The sequence below is a fragment of the Tamandua tetradactyla genome, chromosome 5 (genome assembly GCF_023851605.1).
Source record: "Tamandua tetradactyla isolate mTamTet1 chromosome 5, mTamTet1.pri, whole genome shotgun sequence".
In the NCBI taxonomy this organism is placed as follows: Eukaryota; Metazoa; Chordata; class Mammalia; order Pilosa; family Myrmecophagidae; genus Tamandua; species Tamandua tetradactyla.
In genome coordinates, this window is record NC_135331.1 from 111,029,338 (window position 1) to 111,052,535 (window position 23,198).

Below are 23,198 nucleotides of genomic sequence, written 5' to 3' on the forward strand. Positions count from 1 at the left end.
TCCATCTGATCTCCGTTATTTCTGTTCTCATCCCCCCATAGTAGCTGCTCTGCTCCCCCAGTTCCTGCCTCTTCTCTCTCTAGATCACTGTTTTCCTTACCTTATTCCCAGTATTGCAAGGCCCTCTCTCTGGCTCATTCTCCTACACCATACCTCATCTCTCCGCATCTCTTTTCTTAATCCTCTAGTCCCGGAATCTCGCTAGGCCTGACCCCGCCCCCCAAGTACCCACCCCTATTCTTTTTTTTCTACCCTCATCCTCTTTCCCACAGCCTCATTCTGCCCACTCTCCCCAAGCCCATCATTCCCGTCCTGTCTTCTTCCTCTTCTGAATCCTAGACCCAGTACTGTTTCCCACTTCCTGCTTCGTTTACTGTCTTGTGTGTTTTTTCCACTCATTTTATTTTTTTCCTCCCGCCAAGTCCTTTTCCTCAGTTTCCGCCTTTCTAGTTATGTTTCTACCCAACCCCGTTCCTTTTCTGTCCTGCACGTTAGCCTTTTCCACGGCCTGTTCCACCCTGTCCCCATCCTTGTTTTATCTTCTTTCTCAATTACTGTTTCTCCGAAAGTCAGGCATTGAACACTTGCCCATCATCCTCCCAAATTATCTTTCCCTTCTTTGTGGGAGATACTCTGTTGCATTTCGCCTAAGCACAATTGGTTACTTGCTGTTTTCTGTTCCTTTAGCACTATTCTTCTCCCCCTAATATTTTTGTAAAAGATTCCTGTCCAGATTTCCAACCTTTAAGTGTTTTCGGTTAAGTTCTCTAGACAAAACTGGGGCCGGGAAGCTTGCATTTGTTTCTTTTCTTGACATAGTTTAGGTCTTTACAAAATAATTTAGTATAATTCTAACAGGGATACTGAAATATATGATCTGCAGTCAATATTGAGATTCAGAAGGCTGATTATCCTAGATGAACCAATGATAATTATATAATTTAAGCTGTATATTCCTCTTCATGTTCATAAAGTTAAGATAAAATGTTTAGTCGATTTCTTTTCTTGGAGAGATTGAATTTAAGTCATTTCCACAGAAGATTTAGTCAAGGGATTTGGATTTTGACTCTCTCCTTCTTCACAATTATTTTTGCATTAAAACATAGTATCGTAGATTTTTTGTTTCAGTGGACTATTCAGCTTTATGTAAATTTAGAAAAGATTGTAGGCAATCTCCTGACTCATACAAGGGGAGTCAAAAGATTTGGTGTTGGTGAATGTGGGTTGCATAAAAGGCTGAATTACAGGGATGGACAGTAAAATAAAGAAAGCCAAAGGGGGAAAAAAGATAATTTAGCAGTGAGAGGGTTAGTAAAATTGTTATTCATTCTAAGCAATTTGTTCTAGCGAGACTGGTATGTTCATATAACTCTGGAAAATAGGGTAACATATTACAAAGAACAGAAAAAGGAAAAAATCCCATCAAAGTAATACAACCTCTAGTATTCATTTCCACTCCTTTTTATATTTAATCTTTTATTTTTTCCAATCATTACTATAAAAATTAAAAATTCATAAGTGTATAATATAGACAGATTAATATTCTCCAAATCTTGTCTCTCTTTATGTACATGTTTATATACTTGTCATTTTAGTGCACATATAATTTTATATGCTGTTTTGGGGGTTTATTAAATCTTAAACATTTCTCCCAGGTTGCTGCATGGTCTTTAAAATGAATATTTTAATAGCTGTAGAATAGACCATTGAGTATCATTTACTCAAATCTTCATATAATGTAATATATGTGATGTCACATATATATGATGTAATGTCTTTTAGACTGTTTTCTAATGTTTTACCATTGAAATTAACATTGGAATGGGTAGCTTATATAATTTTTCCCTGTAATTTAGGGTTATGTCCTTAAGATAGCTCTTCAGGGATAGAATTATTGAATCCAAGACTATAAAATATATAATTTCCAAAGAGTTGTATGACTGCACTGGTGTCACTATGACAAGAAGGTCTTTTCATTTCAGTTAAAAATAAAATCTACAGAACGAGATCTTCTAGGTTCCATGGTTCATAACCACCAATAAGATGAAAAATATGGGAAGACTAATGGAAAATTGAGTATTGATGAGATAATATTTTTGTCTTTCATGAAAGATGAGTAGTAGTTAAATTGGAGATTACCAAGCAGGGCTTTAAGTTTTGTTTTAAGGTCAGGTCATTGCTTATCTCCTTGTTCCTTACCAGCTTTTTTTAGCTTAAATTACAAGAGTGTTTCACTGTAGATAAACTTTTTTTAAAACTCTTTATTGTAGTAACATAAATGCAACTTAAAATTTCCTATTTTAACCACTTTCAGGTGTACAACTCCATAGTATTAATTGCACTCACAATATTGTGCTACCATCACCAACATCTATTATCCCAATTTTTCATCACCTCAAACAGAAGCTCTGCATCTCATTAAGCATTTAACATTCCCCTTCCCTCTCTCCCCACTCCCTTCATCTTGCTTCCTGGTAACCTGTAATCTATTATCTGTCTCTATGAGTTTGCATATTCTAGATATTTCATATAAGCAAGATCATACAATATCTGTCTTTTTATGTCTAGCTTATTTTACTAAATATGTCTTCAAGGTAGATAAACTTTTTTTAAGGACTTTTTTCTTTATAGGTAAACTTTTTATTTTAAGTTTTGTGATTTTTTAAGCAAGAGATTAAAGTTATGATACATTTTTAAACTTAGCCCTTTTATCCAACAAATATATATGGTTTCATTAATGGTATGATTTTCTTCTTCAGAAAACAACCTTCCACAGAAGCCAGACGCTGGGCTACAGGAACGGCTATGCAGTTGTTCGAAGGCCAACAGTTGGGATAGGCGGGGAGCGGCTCCAGGTCAACCAGCTGTCCCAGGCTGACCTGGATGAGTTGGCCAATAAGGCACCAATGCTAACTTATGGCCAACTTAAGCAGGCCCCACCTGCTGAATTTATTCCTGCGCATGTGGCTTTTGACAAGAAGGTATTATCTGGGATTTTAGGCTACCTCTTGAATGCAGGTTTCTGGGAACCGACTGCTTGCAGAAAAGTTAACAGTAAACCACAGGTTTCCCAGAGTGCTCTGAGGAGAAAATTGTTCACATGCTTCAACCCTTAGTCACAGACAGCTGACCTGGGGATTGAAAGAGGCTTTTTTTAGTAAGGAAACCGATTATAGAAAGTAAATATAGGAATTTCCCTGTAGACTTCACTGGAATATTTTCCAAATATAATTAAAGAGAAGTTTTGAATTCTTGAATTTGTGCACTCTATCTTTACCTGTTCTGTGTTTTCCTCTGTTTTGAAGTACTATATTCTGTAATTATGACAAATCCTTAATCTCTATAAAATGTAAGATGTCATCATGAACACAAAGACTCTGTCTGTTGTTAATTTTCTACAAGCTGTCCCTGTAAGATTTTGGATTTTAGGCAACACTGCAGATTTGTTATAATATAACCAAAGAGTATAGCTTTTTGTTTGTTTGTTTCTCACTTGCCCTTATGCTTTTACAATGCAGGTTGCCTTATTTCCTTTGGTTGCTATTCCCGCATCATCCTGCTTTTCCTTGTTAGTAAGCCTCCTCTTTTCACTAAGTAGTTCTAACCATGGCCATACTGCCGAATCACTGATGGAAATTTTAACAAATTTAAATGTTGCCCAACCCTCTTCCATTCTAATTTTCAGAAGATTTTTATGTATAATGGGGTCTGATAGCTATTGATCAGTTTTGCAAGTTAGCTTTGTTAATTTACTTCTAGCCTGCTTCTTCTTTCATCTTCATCTTAATTTTATTTTATTATTTCTTTTAACTGTCTATAACATTTTCATTCATTCAGTCACCCTTTATTGAGTGCCCATTGGAAGCTAGAAGCTGGGAAATACAAAGTAATCTAATGGAGGAAATAGCCATTTACTAATAATCACTTAGTTTTTTCTTTAAATGTAATCAGCCAGAATCCATATCATCTTCTCTTCCTTGTCTCAAGTTGACTCACTTGATTGGAACACGTTCACGTATCCATTCACAGGCTGACCCTAAACATACTCTAGACAGAATAAACAGTATAACTGGGGTTTTCTCTATGTTTTCTTGTTTCTAGTTTCTTCACAGCTGTGACAGGCCTTGCAAATTCAGTACGGATAGGGGAGGGGTGAAACGACAGGAAAGCAATGGGATCGGCTTTCTTTTTTATTTTTACTTTTTTAAACATTTTTTTAAATTGTAAAATATAACATATATACAGAAAAAGAAATAAATTTCCAAGTACATTTCAACAAGTAGTCATGGAACAGATTTTAAAGTTTGGTATGGGTTACATTTCCATGGTTTTTCATTTTTTATTCTAGCTGCACCAAGACACTGGAGACCAACAGAAATATCAATATAATGATTCAGCAGTCATACTCATGTGCTAAATTCTCTCTTCTCTATTATACTCCTCCTTCTCTTTAAATAACATATATACGTAAAAGCAAAAAATTTCAAAATACACTGCAACAATTGGTTATGGAACAGATTTCAGAGTTTGGTATGGGTTACAATTCTATAATTTTAGGCTTTTATTTCTAGCTGTTAAAGGTACTGGAGGCTAAAAGAAATATCAATATAATAATCCAGTACTCATACTCATTTGTTAAACCCTGCCTTCTCTGTGTAAATCCACCATCACCTTTGAACTTTCTCCCACTTTTTTTTTTTATTTTTAACTTTTTTTATTGTATAGTATAACATCTATACAAAGCTAAGAAATAAAAAAGCAGTGGTTTTCAAAGCACTCTTCAACAGTTAGTTACAGGACAGATCCCAGAGTTTGTCATGGGCTACCATATGATCCTTTCATATTTTTCCTTAATGGGATAGGCTTTTAACACTTCATCAAGATATAAATCCTGGCCCATTCAAATTTTGTTGGAAGAATTATGAATAGCTGTATTATAAGGTAGAACATGATAAAGTAATATGAGTCACAAGAAAATAGTAATGAAATTCAGGGAAAAAATTGTGCCTGGGTAGGAAATAATAATTTTTTGTTTTTCTATGTTATTTTTACTGTGTTATCTTATACTTATTGTCATTACTTATTTTATACTTATTTAGTATTATTCGTAGTTTATCTTTTGAAGGATGGGGGCTGGTAGAATATTATTCAGATTTTTATTTTCCTATTTATTTTATTTGGATCATCACAATTTCTAGATAAATGATCTATAACATAGATAATGAGGAAGAGCATATTTAGATGCATGGTTTTGAAACTAAGGTTTTTGTTTTGTTTTACAATAAGGAAATTACAGTTTTTATATCCCAAGGTTCATTTAATAGCCAACTATTTTTGCCATTTTTTGGATATTCTTTGTATTGTTCCTCATCCTCAGGATATGACCTCATTTCTTACTTAGGTGATAAAGAACAGGACAATCTAATGTGAGCATCCTATTTGTTTCTCCTTGCTCCCACACAACTATTTTTGTCATCATCTACGATATTCTACATTCTGTTTTGCAGGCTATCACACCTTCTGTGTTCCTAATGTTATTCTTTTTTTTCATCTTTAACCCCTATATTCCTTCTATTTCAAATGTTCTGGTAATAACATCTCCTCCTAGGGTTATGTTGCCCTGTCCTAAAAAATCTCTCTACCTTGTGACTCCTTTAAATGACACTACTTTATTCCTCACTTGACTATCAGATCACTTACAATCTGACTTCTGCCCCTCCCCAAGCCCCCAAAACATTTTTCCTATGTAACCAGTGTTGTCTTTGTTTTTTAATTCCAAACTTCCAGAGGTATTCTTGGCCAGCATTCTCTTTGACCCATTTATAACTTCTGACACCGTTGACCTTCCCTTCCTTCTTGAAACCCTGTTCTTTTGTTCCCATGACTCTACGTTCATCTGGTTTTCCTCCTTCTCTCTATCTGATTGCTACTAATCAGCCTCCCTTCTTCCTTTCACTCTTTTTTTTTTAATTAATTTTTAATTTTTTTAAAAATGCCAAAAAACACCAAACAAAGGCAAACATTCTTAACATTTGATCATTCCATTCTGCATATATAATCAATAATTCACAATATCATCACGTAGTTGCATATTCATCATGATCATTTCTTGAAACATTTGCATCTATTCAGAAAAAGAAAAAGAAAACAGAAAAAAATGCATACATACCATACCCCTTACCCCTCCCTTTCATTGATCACTAGCATTTCAATCTAAATTTATTTTAACATTTGTTCCCCCTATTATTTATTTTTATTCCAATGTTTTACTCATCTGTTGATAAGGTAGATAAAAGAAGCATCAGACACAAGGTTTTCACAGTCACATAGTCACATTGTGAAAGCTAGCTGTGTCGTTATACAATCATCTTCAAGAAACATGGCTACTGGAACACAGCTCTACATTTTCAGGCAGTTCCCTCCAGTCTCTCCATTACATCTTGAATAACAAGGTGATATCTCTTTAATGCGTAAGAATAACCTCCAGGATAACCTCTTGACTCTGTTTGGACTCTCTCAGCCATTGACACTTTATTTTGTCTCAGTCCACTCTCCCCTTTTGTTCGAGAAGGTTCTTTCAATCCCTTGATGCTGAGTCTCAGCTCATTCTAGGGTTTTTCTCAATCCCTTGATGCTGAGTCTCAGCTCATTCTAGGATTTCTGTCCCACGTTACCAGGAAGGCCCACATTCCTGGGAGTCATGTCCCATGTAGACAGGGGAAGGGTGGTGAGTTTGCTTGTTGTGTTGGCTGGAGAGAGAGGCCAACATCTCTGAGCAACAAAAGAAGTTCTCCTGGGGGGGTTACTCTTAGGGCTAATTTTAAGTAGGCTTGACCTATTCTTTGTAGTTCTCAACATCTCTGAGCACATCTGAGCAACAAAAGAAGTTCTCCTGGGGGGGTTACTCTTAGGGCTAATTTTAAGTAGGCTTGACCTATTCTTTGTGGGGTGAAGTTTCATATGAACAAACCCCAAGACTGGTGGCTCAGCCATAGCTTTGGTTATCTGCACTGCTTGTGAGAATATCAAGAATTCTCCACTTGGGGAAGTTGAATTTTCCCCCTTTCTCACTATTCTCCGAAGGGGACTTTGCGAATACTTTTTAATTCACTGTTCAAATCACTCTGGGATTTATCGGGGCATCACTCTGGACAAACCAACAAAATCTCATGTCTTACTCAAGGTTCCATGTATTTATGGTGTTCAATTAAACTGTCTACATAAGTTATATCAGGAAATGCACTAGTCAAAATATAAATTTTGTGCCAAATAAACATTTTTTGCTTTGGTCTCACACATAAGTTAAAATTTTAAAATATTAATTACCATCTATTTTTAGCACCCTGCAGTAATGACATTCCTTTTGTCTTCCTCATGCAAAAACGTTTTTAAATTTGTACCTTATACACTCTAGGCATTCCTAGATTATACCATCTCAGTCTTTATCGTCTATCTTTCTTTCTGATTTCATTTGTGCCCCCAGCCCTCCTCTCTCTAACTTTCTCACATTCAGCTTCATTCAGTGTTTTAACATAATTGTGTTACAGTTAGGTAGTATTGTGCTGTCCATTTCTGAGTTTTACATTCAGTCCTGTTGCACAATCTGTATCCCTTCAGCTCCAATTACCCAATACCTTACACTATTTCTATCTCCTGATGGTCTCTGTTACCAATGAAATTCTCCAAGTTTATTCACTAATGTCAGTTCATATCAGTGAGACCATACAGTATTTGTCCTTTTGTTTCTGGCTAATCTCACTCAGCATAATGTCCTTAAGATCCATCCATGTTGTTACATACTTCATAACTTTATTCTGTCTTACAGCTGCATAATATTCCATCGTATGTATATACCACAGCTTGCTGAGCCACTCATCTGCTGATGAACATTTTGGCTGTTTCCTTCTCTTCACAATTGTAAATAATGCTGCTATAAACATTGATGTGCAAATGTATGTTTGTGTCCTTGTCCTCATGTCCTCTGTGTAGATACCTGGCAATGGTATTGCCAGGTCCTATGGCAATTCTATATTTAGCTTTTTGAGGAACCGTCAAACAGCCCTCCACAGTGGTTGTACCATTTGACATTCCCACCAACAGTGGATAAGTGTGCCTCTTTCTCTACATCCTCTCCAGCACTTGTCATTTTCTGTTTTATCGATAATGGCCATTCTGGTGGGTGTGAGATGATATCTCATTGTGATTTTGATTTACATTTCTCTAATAGCCAGGGAAGTTGAGCATCTCTTCATGTGCCTTTTGGCCATTTGTATTTCCTCTTCTGAGAATTGTCTCTTCAAGTCTTTTGCCCATTTTGTAATTGGATTGGCTGTCTTTTTGTTGTTGAGTTGAACAATCTCTTTATAAATTCTGGATACTAGACTTTTATCTGATATATCATTTCCAAGTATTGTCTCCCATTGTGTAGGCTGTCTTTTTACTTTCTTGATGAAGTTCTTTGTTGCACGAAAGTGTTTCATTTTGAGGAGTTCCCATTTCTTTCTTTCTTTTTTCAATGCTCTTGGTTTGGGTGTAAGGTCTAGGAAACCACCTCCTAATATAAGATTTATAAGATATTTCCCTACATTTTCTTCTAACAGTTTTATGGTCTTAGATCTAATGCTTAGGTCTTTGATCCATTTTGAGTAAATTTTTGTATAGGGTGTGAGATATGGGTCCTCTTTCATTCTTTTGCATGTAGATATCCAGTTCTCTAGGCACCATTTATTGAAGAGACTGTTCTGTTCCAGGACAAAGATCAATTGTCCATAGATGAGAGGGTCTATATCTGAACACTCCATTCTATTCTATTCCATTGGTCAGTATATCTATCTTTATGCCAGTACCATGTTGTTTTGACCACTGTAGCTTCATAATAAGCCTTAAAGTCAGGTAGCGTGAGACCTCCAACTTCACTTTTTTTTTCTAATAGCTAAAGGATACTTTTAGCTATTCAGGGCAACTTGCCCTTCCAGATAAATTTAGTTATTGGTTTTTCTAATTCTGCAAAGTAAGTTTTTGGAAATTTAATTGGTATTACATTGAATCTGTGAATTAATTTAGGTAGAATTGACATCGTAACTATATTTAGTCTTCCAGTCCATGAGCACGGTATGCCCTTCCATCTATTTAGGTCTTCTGTGATTTCTTTTAACAGTTTCTTGTTTTATTTGTATAAATCTTTTGTCTCTTTAGTTAAATTTATTCCTAAATATTTTATTCGTTTGGTTGCAATTATAAGTGGAATTCTTTTCTTGATTTCCCCCTCAGATTGTTCATTACTAGTGTATAGAAACACTACAGATTTTTGAGTGTTGATCTTGTCACTTTACTGTACTCATTTTTAGCTCTGGTAGTTTTGCTGTGGATTTTTGGGGGTTTTCTACATATGGTATCATGTCATCTGCAAACACTGAGAGTTTTATTTCTTCCTTTCCAATTTTGATGCCCTGTATTTCTTTTTCTTGTCTAATTGCTCTGGCTAGAACTTCCAACACAATGTTAAATAACAGTGGTGAATAGTGGACATCCTTGTCTTGTTCCTGATCTTAGGGGGAAAGTTTTTAGTGTTTCCCCATTGAGGATGATATTAACTGTGGGCTTTTCATATATTCCCTTTATCATTTTAAGGAAGTTTCCTTCTGTTCCTATCCTTTGAAGTGTTTTCAACAGGAAAGGATGTTTAATTTTGTCAAATGCCTTTTCTGCATCAATCGAGATGATCATGTGTTTTTTATGCTTTTATTTGTTGATATGGTGTATTACATTAATTGATTTTCTTATGCTGAACCATTCTTGCATACCTGGGATGAATCCTACTTTGTCATGATGTATAATTCTTTTAATGTGTTGCTGGATTCGATTTGCTAGAATTTTGTTGAGGGTTTTTGCATCAATATTCATTAGAGAGATTGTCTGGCTTTGGTATGAGGGTGATATAGGCTTTGTAGAATGAGTTAGGTAGCTTTCCCTCCTCTTCAGTTTTTTTGAAGTGTTTGAGCAAGATTAGTACTAATTCTTTCTTGAATGTTTGGTAGAATTCACATGTGAAGCCATCTAGTCCTGGACTTTTCTTTTTGGGGAGCTTCTTAATGACTGTTTCAATTTCTTTACTTAGATTGGTTTGTTGAGGTTGTCTGTTTCTTCTCGAGTCAAAGTTGGTTGTTCATGCCTTTCTAGAAAGTTGTCCATTTCATCCACATTGTTGTATTTATTAGTATAAAGTTGGTCATAGTATCCTGTCAGTATTTCCTTTATTTCTGTGGTGTTAGTGGTTATGTCTCCTCTTCATTTCTGATCTTATTTATCTGCATCCTCTCTCTTCTTCTTTTTGTCAGTCTTGCTAAGGGTACATCAAGCTTATTGATTTTCTCATAGAACCAGCTTCTGGTTCAATAGTTTTCATGTTCTCAATTTCATTTGTGTCTGCTCTAATCTTCATTATTTACTTCTTTTTGCTTGCTTTGGGGTTAGTTTGCTGTTCTTTCTCTAATTCTTCCAAGTGGACAGTTAATTCCTTGATTTTTGCCCTTTCTTCTTTTTTTGATATAGGCATTTAGGGCAATAAATTTCCCTTCTTAGCACTGCCTTTGCTGCATCCCACAAGTTTTGATATGCCGTGTTTTCCTTTTAATTTGCCTCAAGATACTTACTGCTTACTTTTGTAATTTCTTTCTTGACCCACTGGTTGTTTAAGAGTGTGTTGTTGAGCCGCCACATATTTGTGAATTTTCTGGCACTCTGCCTATTATTATTTCCAGCTTCATTCCTTTATGATCTGAGAAAGTGTTTTGTATAATTTCAATCTTCTTAAATTTATTGAGACTTGCTTTGTGACCCAGCATATGGTCTAACCTTGAGAATGATCCATGAGCACTTGAGGAAAAGGTGTATCCTGCTGTTGCGGGGTGTAATGGTCTATAAATGTCTATTAAGTCTAGCTCATTTATTGTATTATTCAAATTCTCTGTTTCTTTATTGATCCTCTGTCTAGACATTCTGTCCATTGATGAGAGCAGGGAATTGAAGTCTTCAAGTATTATGGTAGATATATCTATTTCTTCTTTCAGTGTTTTCAGTGTTTGCCTCATGTATTTTCGAGCATTCTGGCTCAGTGCTTAAATACTTCTGATTGTTAGTCATAAATTGTTGAATTGTTCTTTTTATTAGTATATAGTGTCCTTCTTTGTCTCTTTTAACTGTTTTACATTTGAAGTCTAATTTGTTGGATATTAGTGTAGCCGCTTCTGCTCTTTTCTGATTGTTATTTGCATGAAATATCTTTTCCCAACCTTTCACTTTCGACCTATGTTTATCCTTGGGTCTGAGATGTGTTTCCTGTAGGCAGCATATAGATGGGTCCTGTGTTTTAATCCATTCTGCCAGTCTCTGTCTTTTGATTGGGAAGTTTAATCATTAACATTTAGTGTTATTAGTGTATGGGTAGTACTTTCTTCTACCATTTTGCCTTTTGGACTTTATATGTCATATCTAATTTTTCTTCTTTTTACTTTTGCTGATAGTCTTCATTTCTACACTCTTCTCCACACCTCTCTCTCCTGTCTTTGTGTATCTGCCTCTAGTGCTCCCTTTAGTATTTATTGCAGAGCCGGTCTCTTGGTCACAAATTCTCTCAGTGATTTTTTGTCTGAAAATGTTTTAATTTCCTCCTCATTTTTGAAGGACAATTTTGCTGGATATAGAATTCTTGGTTGGCAGTTTTTCTCTTTTAGTAATTTAAATATATCATCCCACTGTCTTCTCGCCTCCATGGTTTCTGCTGAGAAATCTGTGCATAGTCTTATTGCGCTTCCCTTGTATGTGATAGATTGCTTTTCTCCTGCTGCTTTCAGGATTCTCTCTTTCTCTTTGACCTTTGACATTCTGATTAGTAACTGTCATGGCATACATCTATTTGGATCTGTTCTCCTTGGGGTAAGCTGCACTTCTTGGATCTGTAATTTTAAGTCTTTCATAAGAGTTGGGAAATTTTCAGTGATAATTTCCTCCATTAGTTTTTCTACTCCTTTTTCCTTCTCTTCTCCTTCTGGGACACCCACAATATGTATATTCTTGTGGTTCATATTGTCATTTTATTCCCTGAGTCCCTGCTCATATTTTTCCATTTTTTGCCTATATTTTCTTTTGCTTGTCAGATTTCAGATGTTCCGTCCTCTAGTTTACTAATCCTATCTTCTGCCTCTCAAAATCTAACATTGTAGGTTTCCATTTTTTTTCAGCTCTTCTACTGTACCTTTCATTCCCATAAGTTCTGTGATTTGTTTTTTCAGACTTTCGATTTCTTCTTTTTGTTCATTCCTTGCCTTCTTTATATCTTCCCTGAATTCACTGATTTGATTTTTAATGAGGTTTTCCATGTCTGTTTGAAAATTCTGAATTAATTGTTTCAACTCCTGTATCTCATTTGAATTGTTGGTTTGTTTCTTTGACTGGGCCATATCTTCAATTTTCCTGGGGTGATTTGTTATTTTTTACTGGTGTCTACACATTTAATTACCTTAATTAGTTTATTCTGGAGATTGTTTTCACTTCTTTTACCTAGGATTTTCTTGCTGGATGAATTTGTTGTCTGTTTTTTGACATTCAGTTCAGCTTTTTCTGAACCACCAGCTTAGGTTTTGTTTAACAGAGGAGAATTTTCCAGTTCTTGTTTTCTTGTTTCTTGCCCTGCCTGTATGTTGCATGTTTCCCCCCACCCTTAGGAGGGTCTACTTAGGTATTATAGATCCCAGCTGGATCTTCCTAGACCAAACTGGCCTCTTGTCAGGAGGAAAGAGTCACCTGCATCAGTTTTCCCTGAGGGTCAGACCCAGAAGGTTGAAAGACTTGTGAAGTCTCTGGACTCTTTTTTTTCATCCTGTCCAGTATGTGGTGCTTGTCTGCCTGCAAGTCCCACCAGCATAAAATGATGTGGTACCTTTAACTTTGGCAAACTCTCCCTGCTGGGAGCCTGGTGGAGACAGAGGAGAGATTGTAGGCTGGTTTTAATGACTTCAAATTATCAAGCCCTGGGGTCTGAATTCCTTGAGGGAGGGAATCCGCCTGAGCTGGGCCACACTCCTCCCCTGGGGAAGGCTCAGGCTCCAGACAAGCTCTCAACCTAGCTTGTTTCTGCCTATGCCTGGGGCAGTTACAACCTGAGCAGCCCTGCCACTGAATCCACAGGCAGTCAAGCCTTTGTAGAAGCACAGCCACAAAAACCTCTGTTTCTCAGCCCTGCCCCCTTGGCGCCAGGGCAAAAATCAGCAACCTCCACTTTGACCTGTTTCACCTGAGCTGGGGGCCTATTTTTAGTAGTCAGAATTTGTGAATTAATTCCACACTTGAAGCTTAGTTGCGCTCAGCCCCTGCTGCTGGTAAAGTTTCTTTCCTTTCCCCTCTGGGAAGCAGTGTGTGGGGGAGGGACGCCAGCTGCCACGGCTTGGGAAACTCACAGTTCTGGGTGGGCTCACAGCCGGTCCAGCTGGTCCAATCTGTGGTACGCTGTGTGTCTGGTCAATGACGTGGCCCCAGGAGCTATTCTGTACTGTTCCTGGTTATTTAGTAGCTGTTCTGGAGGATAAACTAAATCCCACACCTTGCTAAGCCACCATCTTGGCATCCCGCCAATATGCTATCTCCTTTCACTCTTAACCTAAGCATTTTCAAGGTTCTGTTCTCATTCTTTATATCACCTTCTTTGGAGATATCATCCACATTTATGGCTTCAACTATCACCTCAGTGTAAACAACTGTCAAATATTTGTTTCCAACTCTGACCTTATTAAAACTCCAGACTTATATCCTACTGTCCATGAAACAGCTTCATCTGGATGAGCTGTTCACATCTAGTAGTGTATGTCTCTACCTGGGCCCATCACCATTTTCCATAGATCTGCTCTTCCTAGGGGTTTATTTGGTAACCCGTCCCGGACACCTGAGCTATCTGTGGCCTCTTCTCCCTTTCATTTTTCACAGTCAATGAGTTGTCGAGTCAAATATCACTCACTTCCATTTCCTCTACCACTATCATAGTTCAGACAAGTAATATGATTCACTTGAACTGCTGTATCAGTCTCATACCTGGTCTTCATGCTCCTACCTGGCTTGTTCCCCAAAGCATAGCTCTGATTATGTCATTTCTCTGGGAAAATACCTTCAGCGGCTCTACCTGGCTTTTGAAAACAGTTTAGACTCTTTAGGCTGGCGTTCTCATAAAGGCTTTATTTGTCCCTAGTCCTTATTACACAGTGTTCATGTTTCTAGACTTAAAATCCACCAATTTTGCTCACATTACCTCGTATTCCAGCTGGAAGGGATTACTTAATCATTTTTCAGAATTTGTCCCACACTTACCTTCCTCTGTTCATCTGCTTACTGCCCTTTCTCTTCCTGGAATGTATGGCCATTGTCCCCACCCGCCTCCCCTGCCCCCTCCCCTGTCCCCTAAACCCCCACCCCCATTTATTTTGAACATTCGTATTCTAACTGTCCATCAAAGCCCAGCTCAGATGTTGCCTTTTTCATGCCTGTATGGTGCATGGAGAAGGGAATCTCCATGATCCCTTCAGCTGATCCTTCTTCTGAAAACTCACACCTTCTTTTAACTAATCTCTTGTCAGCCACCACATTTTATTATATGTTTATTTTGTATCTAAAATGTAAGTTCCTTGAAGTCTGAGATCATGCTCATACATCTTTGAATCTTTCATCAGGCCTTATATACAGTGCCTTGGATGGAGCAGTGTTTAATAAACCTTTGTTTCATAAGTGAGTTAATAAATGTCTTATTTTTTGAGATTGGACTGGAAACATTTCATTTAGTATTCTGGTATTTCTATATTTAATTCCAGGTCTCAAAACGCAAATGGGGTTCTCAATATTGTCTGACAATCATACATTTCTTTAATATGCTTTTTTTTTTTTTACTGTCCAGGACAATTCATACCTTCTAGCACCTTAAATTTCTTATCTCTCAAGTTACTGCCCTCTGACTTTTATCATTGTCATTTTATCAGGTCTTTTCACCAGTAACTTATTTGTTAATGAATCCAATGGATGCTTACTCTGTCTCTCTCAGCACAATTTTTGTAATTGACACTTTATTGGCTTATATTATACCATACTCTTGATTTTTCGTTCTACGTACATTTCTGGCCACTCTTCTCCATTTTCTTTGTAGGTTTCTCCTCCTCCTTTTAGACTCCAGAATTTGGAGTTCCTCTAGGTTTGTTCCTGAGTCTGTGTCTTTTCTTTCTCTATATTATCATTAGCTCAAACCTCACCTCTAAGCCCCCATCTTAAAAATACAACATAGCACTGGGATTGAAATAATTAAAAATCAGAGTTAAGACCATCCTCCTCAAACCTTTTTATCTTCTAGTGTTATTCAGCACAACGAATATTACTACTATTCACCTAGCTGCTCTCACTCCCAACTTGCAAGTCATCTTTGATTCTTCTCTCCCCTCACAACCCTTATTAATCTATTAACAAGTGCTGTCAATTCTATCTGTAAAATGTATCCCTGACTTGTCAACTTATTTCTGTCTCCACTAATACTATTAAACCAATTATTTCCCACAGAACAGTCGTACTTATCTTTTAAAAGCAAATTTTGGATTATGTTATATCCTGACCTAAAATGCTTCCTTGACTTACCTATTGTATTAAGACCAACATTCAACTCAACAGGATCCTCATAGCCCTCCTGGAGCTGGCCCTGCTTGCTGTTTGTCTAACTTCATCTTGGGTGCCTCTTCACCTACTATGCTTCAATTATACCGGATTTATTTTACTTATTTCATTGGAATTGCAACACTTCTTTCCTCCACCTTGGGAGCTTTGCGCATGCTGTTTGCCCTGCTTCGAAGAGCTTTTCTTCCACCCTTAAATGGTTGTCTCTATCTCATCCTTCAATGTGGCTTAAATGATACCTCCCAGAGGTCTTTCCTGACAGCTCTACTGAGAATGTCCCTCCCCATTTTCCTCTATCACTTCCCTTTCTTTGGTTTCTTCATAGTACTATATAAAAATTTGTATTGATTTGTTTAATGTTTATCCTCTTCAAATGATTGTATACTTAATGAAGGCAAGAACTTGCCTGTTTTATTCTATAATCAGTGCTCATTAAATATTAGTTGAAAAATATGAAACAAATATATTTAACAAATAAAATTGTTTTCTGTCACTTCTGAAAACTGACATACTAAACATCCAAAACACGCAGAGATGTAGAATAGTAAAATTAAAAATAATAAAAATGTGGCTTTTAATAATTGTGTGCCATTAAGACATTTATTCGGCATTTCCCCTTCTCAATCTTGAAGTAAATGCAAGTATTTCCATGTTTATTGTGACATTCTGAACATTGCTTAGGAGTTAGGAGACCTGGGTTCTAATTCTGGTTCTTCAACTAATGAGTTTTGTGACCTTGAACAGTCATAATAGTCTCCTCATCTATAAAATCAGAAGGTTAAAAATACACAATAACTAAGATCCCATCCAACACTAAATTTCCATGAAAATGCATTTTTAAACACAGTGTCTAAATATATTTTTCCTTCCTCTCTACTTAATATGTCAAAGTCTACCTGAGAAAGCTAATGCTATCTTAACTGCTAATGAGCTTTCCTATATTAACTTATTTACCAGTAATATCTTTGTAGGAGTATAGAATTCACTCCTGTTCTTCATCAGTATATAGATAAGTGTCTTTTGAATTGACAATCAAATAAATAAGTACTTTTTTGGTTATATTATTCCTTACCTGAGTTCTTTGTATATTGATTTGGCTCTCTGTAACATGAATTACATGTTGAAAATACATAGTTTTAGCTATCTGTAGATTGCATGCCAGAGGAAACCCAAGTACTTGGGCAAAATGATACATGTTAAATGATCAGAAATAAGTGTATAGACAGAAAAAAAATACCTTTAAGGGGTGATTTAATAGGTAAAATTTTTACCACTTGAAGTTTATGTCAGATGATCAGTTCCCATTTATTCAAAGAACTTGAAAATTTAGTGCCCTAGTTAATTGAATAATGAGTTTCCTAAATAAGTATCAATACAGTTTATATACATAATCAGTTACTTCTTTTCCTACAAAATCCAAATGCAATTAAAATGAATGTAAAACTGAGCTATACTTAATCTTTCTTTGCTTCAAAGGAAGTTTTAGATTTTACAAAATAATCATATAACTACAATTCAGTACTGTAGATACACAACTATAAGAGGTTAGAATTAATCTGTACTGATCAAAAGTCTAGAAGGTTTTTTTTTAAAGTTTTTATTGCAATATAACAACCTTGTAGAAGAGTGCACAGATCATATATGTGCAGCTAGGTGAGTTTTCACAAAGTGAAAGAACATGACAAGTATCCCCTTTCCCCAAGAATAACCACTGTCCTGATGTCTAGTGGCACAAATTAATTTTTCCTGGTTTTGGTCTTCACACAAATGGACTTATATAGTATACATGCTTTCAGTATACAAAGCTTTCTTTACTCCACATTATGTTGTGAGATCCATTCATGCTGTTGTGAGAGGTATTGCAGTTAGTTCATTTTTATTGCTATATAGGAGTAGTTCTCAAACACTTTAGTCTCAGGACTCTGTAACACTTAAAATTTATTGAAGGCCCCAAAGAACTTTTGTTTATGTAGATTGTATCTACCAATACTTTCTGTATTAGAAATTAAAACTAGGAAATATTTAAAATCCAGGATTTCACAAGCCACACATTCCATTATGTGAGAACAATGTCTCTATAAGTGACTACACTGGAAAACACTGTAAACCCATGAGAAGATCAGAGTGGAAAAAGCAAATAACTTCTTAGTAGTATTATAAAAATAGTTTTGAACTTCCAGATCCCTTGAAAGAGTTTGTTCTGTGGGTCATACTTTGAGAGCTGTTGCTGAATAGTATTCTTTGGTGAATATACCACAATTTATCTATTCACCTAATGATGGATTAAGGCAGTTTCCAGTTTCGAGCTATTAGAAATAATGCTGCTTTAATGCTGTTTCTAAACAATTTCATTCATGTATTTTAATGTACATTTGTACATCTTCTGTTGAGCATACATCTATGAGAAAATGTAGGATGCAAATGGAACCATGGAAAATATTTTCATAATTAAAAAATTTAATTAAATTCACAAAAATTTCTCTGTCTTTACCCATTCCCCTCCTCCCCACCCATGACAGGAAGCAGCTGTCCTCCTTTTCTAGGTAGACACATATTTTGATGCCCTTCAGTGCATGCTCCTCCCCTCTAATATCCTCTTTTCATTATAACTGATTTTTCTTGCATCCTTAATGTCTTTCCCCATGACATGGGTTAGTCTTCTAACCCATGAACTACTGTAAATGACCAGAACAGACCAACTCTTGTTCTCACCACTGTTTCTCACTGCCCTCCTTTGTTTCCTTCCCTTTACACCCAAACATCGTAAAAACATTCCTGCCTAGGTTTCCTATTAATAACTCATTGTCATTTGGATTTTTAAAAAAAAGAATGCAGAAATATCTGGTTATTTGAGCCTCTTGACCCCCAGGTTTCTGTTGCCATAGGCATTTTCATCTCCTCCTCTTATGAAAAATGTTGTTACAAAAATTTAATCAGCGTGCCTCAGACCTAGTCCTTAATTCTCTCCTTGATCTATACCAACTTCTTTGATAACATTATGTAGACTCGTGAAATGTCTTCTATATTATTAGCTCTCCCTTGAATTCCAGACTAATATATACAACTGGCCTATTTGACATTTCCTCTTGAATGTCGAAAAATGTCTCAAGTTAAATGTGTGCCAAACTGAACTCCTAATTCTGCCTCACCCCGACTCCCCAAATCTCTATTGCAGTCTTCTCATAATCAAGTTGAGAGTAATTCCATCTTTCTTTTACTGAACAAAGGCAGTGATGGAAGCACTAGTTTCCCTGCTTCCATCCTTGACACTACCTTAGCAATTGTTCTTGACACAGCAGCCAAAGTAACCCTTCTAAAAACATAAGACTAATCATGGCACATTCTTTACTGTACTTCCTAATGTTATATTTGATGGCTACCTTTTTCTACATGTAGACCATCCTCAAATCCTTGCCTCTTGTTTCCTCTATGAATTATTTAAGAAATAGTCATCTCCTATGCAGGTGGTTCACAAAACCACTTCTCCAATATTGACTTCTTTCTCAAAACCCAGCCCTGAATTTCACATTTGCCCCCTGGAATATCAATTTGACCTATCACTTAATTTCAGCAAGTCTAAAATCAAGCCCATCAACTGCCCCACTAAAATTATCTCCTCCCTCTTGTGTTTCCATTTCTATGAGTCACCACTGTACTCCAGCACTGTTCGCAGTGCCTCATCTGTTTTCCATTCTCCTGCTTCCTTGCTATCAATACAGTTAGCCTTCTTTTGTTTTTCTTTGCTGGTAATTTAGTACGCAGGATCTGGGTTATTGTAGAGGCTTTCATTCTGATGGTCATGCCTAGCACTCCCTCTTCTACCAGACCCTGCATATGGCTGCTAGATTTCTTTCCTCTGTTTCCTTGTAATCATTGCCTAGAACTCCCTCTGCTCCCATCTGCTTATCTAAATTCTTTCCACTCTTCAAGTCTAATACATCTTCTGTATTCTCTCAGTTAAAACTTTTTCTGAAAACTTCAGTCCACACAGGACCCTTTTCTGAATTACTATTAAAATCCTGTTACCTAAGAAATGAGGCTTGTGGAGAGAACACTGGGCTGTGAGTCCATAGACAGACTTGCAGTCCCATCTGTGACCCTAACGACCTGCATGCCATTTTACCATCTTTTGCTTCAGTTTCCTCATTTGTAAAATGAGGGTTTTGAATTAGCTGATGGCTTCTGGCTCTAATATATTGTGTGTCTATAAATCTATGGCTCAAATCCAGGAAATTTCTTATATGAGTTACTATGATCCTGTCCCTACTTTCAATTCTTTGTGGCTGATCTAAAACATTAAGAATTGTCTTTCTGTTCTTTGCTTTTGTCATGTTATTTTCTTATCTAAACATTCCACTGCATTCATCCATTTTGTCATTTTATTGTGTTTTAAGGCCTTCACTCCATTATATTCATTTCTCCTATATAATTTCCAGTTCTCTTCTGTTCTTTAACTTGTTCTTCCACATTAAACACCATGCCTTTTTTAGCAACAACTCTCATAAGTAGAATTATATAATTATGATAATAATTATTATAATATGCTATATTATAGAATTATATAGAATTATTTCATCTTTCCACTGAGTTGTATTTGTGTCTTAATTTAAGGGCCTTTCTTGGTTTGTTCCACTTATTCTAGTAGAGATTTGGGTAAACACTTGCCTTCATAAAACAGCATTCTGACACTTTCCCTTTCTGAAAGGAAATATTAAACATATAAACACCATAACAGAAATTTAAAAATTAAAAATTCCAAATCATGTCAACATGTGCTTTTTATAATATTGTTTAATATTTTTAAAAATGTGTAATGGATGAGCCAATTTGACTCTGCGTTGATGCTCCCCATGATGACAGTTTGCTCTATCTATCATCTATGTTCTTCAGCACAAGAGTACTTACATGCCCTCTAAACATTCTATAATGATTTGATGATTTGAAAGTCTTTCATATAAAGTTTATAAGAATGAATGTGTCATTAATAGGCATTTACCAGGGATTCCACTTCTAAAGAAATGGACTTGAACCTTGGTTTTCATTTGGAAACCAAAAATTATGGTCTTGTCCAAATTTATTACTCTTGCTGGAAGTTCTAGGTGGGATTTTTGACATGAAGGTGAAACTAGTAGATTTAAGATCTTTAAGTCATAGAGTTAATGGAGGAACATACAGTAAATGATCTACATACAGTTTGAGTATTTTGAGCAGAAGAAAGCAAAGTTTTTTCAGTAAAACACCAGCGAACAAATATTTTAGGCTTTGTTGCAACTACTCAACTCTGCTGTTGTAATATAAAAGTAGCCATTAACAAATAAGTATCATTGTGTTCAATAAAACTTTATTTGTGGGTACTGAAATTCGAATTTCATATATTTTTGCGTCATGAGATACTATTCTTTTAATTTTTCTAACCACTTAAAAATGTTAAACCATTCTTAGTTCGCAAGTTCTGTAAAAAACAGGTGGCAAAGTAGATTTGGCCCATGGACCCATGCTTCCACTGATTTAGAGGATAGGAATGATTATATTTGAATCTCCTTATGTATTTCTCTTTACAGGAGGGTACTTAATGTTTTTTCTGATGAAGAACTAATACGATACTATTTCTTCCTCCCTTATGTGTTATAGGTGCTAAAATTTGATGCCTATTTCCAAGAAGATGTCCCTATGTCAACTGAGGAACATTATAGAATCCGTCAAGTGAAAATTTACTATTATTTGGAAGATGACAGCATGTCTATCATAGAGCCCATTGTGGAAAACTCCGGGATCCCTCAAGGCAAGTTAATCAAACGCCAGCAGCTAGCAAAGAACGACCGGGGAGACCATTACCATTGGAAAGACCTAAATCGGGGAATAGATATCACAATTTATGGCAAAACTTTCCATATTGTTGACTGCGACCGATTCACACAGGTATGCTATATATTTTTAGAAGTTGTGGGGTCTGAGGCATCATTCTAGTTTGTAGAAAGATATATTCATTTATTAGAATAATGAGAGCTACTAATAATCTGCTCTGTGTGAATTATTGTGCAGGTTAACTTGGTATTTATATGTGTGTGTGTTTATACATGCAATGAGCAGTTTATCTGAAGTTTGAATTTTTAAAAATAATACTATTCTAATAAGTAGCAAAGTTTTTGTATGCAATTCATGTATTTTTTTATGTCATACTTGGTATAATCTATGGAAATTTGCTAATCTAAAGGATTCCTGAAATAAAACCATTTTGAACTGAAAAACGTTTTTATGTTGAAACACTTTCTCTGTTTCATAAATTTTAATTTTTTAATACAAAGTTAACTTTTCTTAAAGTGCACTGTATCTATATAGGGAGAGGAGGAGATGGTGACCTCTCTTTAGCACAAACTATAAGTATTAGGAAATCAATCCCGAATTGCCTTAATTAAAAAAAAATTTCTGGGCGGACAACGGTGACTCAGTGGCAGAGTTCTTGCTTGCCATGCCAGAGACCCGGGTTTGATTCCCAGTGCCTGCCAATACAAAAAAAAAATTTCTGGAGGCAAAGATACAGTTTCAAAAGTATTCAAAAAATGTTTCTAAATTTCTAAAGTATTCTAAAGTATTTTATGCCATGCGACCTAATGTCAAATGTGATTAATAGATATTTAAATAAATTACTATATGAAAAAATTTTTCATATAGTAATGAAAAATTACACCTAATTACTATATGAAAAAATTAGTAATTAGGTGTAATTTTTCATTACTATATGAAAAATTTTTTCATATAGTAATTTATTTAAATATTTATTGAGTGCCCCCTATGGACCTGGTGCCAAGGAAAAAGACTTGCCCTCATAAAGGTTACATTCTGATTGGGGAGATAAACAATAAGCAAATAAGTAAATATAATATGTCAAATGGTGATAGAAGCTATGGAGAAAATAAAAGCAAATGAAAGGGTGAGGGAGTCAGGGATGCTATTTCTTAAGAGGGGACAGAGAAGATCTCACTGATAAGATGACAGTTAACAGAGGCCTGAAGGAAGTGAAGAAAGGAGCCATGGCATTAGTGCCATTCAGAAGCAATAGAGTAAAACAATACAGGATGTGCAGGTGTTAGGCCATCTCTTATATATTGTCCCCTTCAAACATATTTCGATTCCCTCACTTTTTATTTTTTTAAATTTGGTTTGCAAATTCACAATATTCACCAAAAAAATACTCTCATCTTTCAACTCCCTCTATCCCCTGGTAAACTCTAATCTACTTTCTGTCTCTGCACGTTTGCTATTTCTAGACATCTCTTGTAAGATATGTCATAGAGTATTTGACCTTGTGTCAACTTATTTCACTGAACATAATGTTTCTTCCATATTGCAGTATATCTCAGAACTCAAATAATATTCCATTGTGGATCTCTCATTTTTTAGATGTCTGAGGTCACATTTATCATGGGCAGTTTTGGAATTATTATACTAACATTGAAAAATTATAAAATGTTATGTAAATTTAAGGTATTATAATTTTTTTA

General features: G+C 35.8%; 1 protein-coding gene across 2 annotated transcripts in view; it reads left to right on the forward strand.

Annotated features, from left to right (window-relative positions):
- Positions 1 to 23,198, forward strand: part of EFHC1 (EF-hand domain containing 1) — a 78,052-nt gene that overhangs the window by 417 nt on the left and 54,437 nt on the right. For both annotated transcript variants that reach the window (XM_077162061.1, XM_077162060.1), the window contains exons 2-3: positions 2,760 to 2,981; positions 21,328 to 21,615. In XM_077162061.1, the coding sequence (XP_077018176.1) occupies positions 2,760 to 2,981; positions 21,328 to 21,615 (510 nt within the window). The remainder of the gene's footprint in view (positions 1 to 2,759; positions 2,982 to 21,327; positions 21,616 to 23,198) is intronic.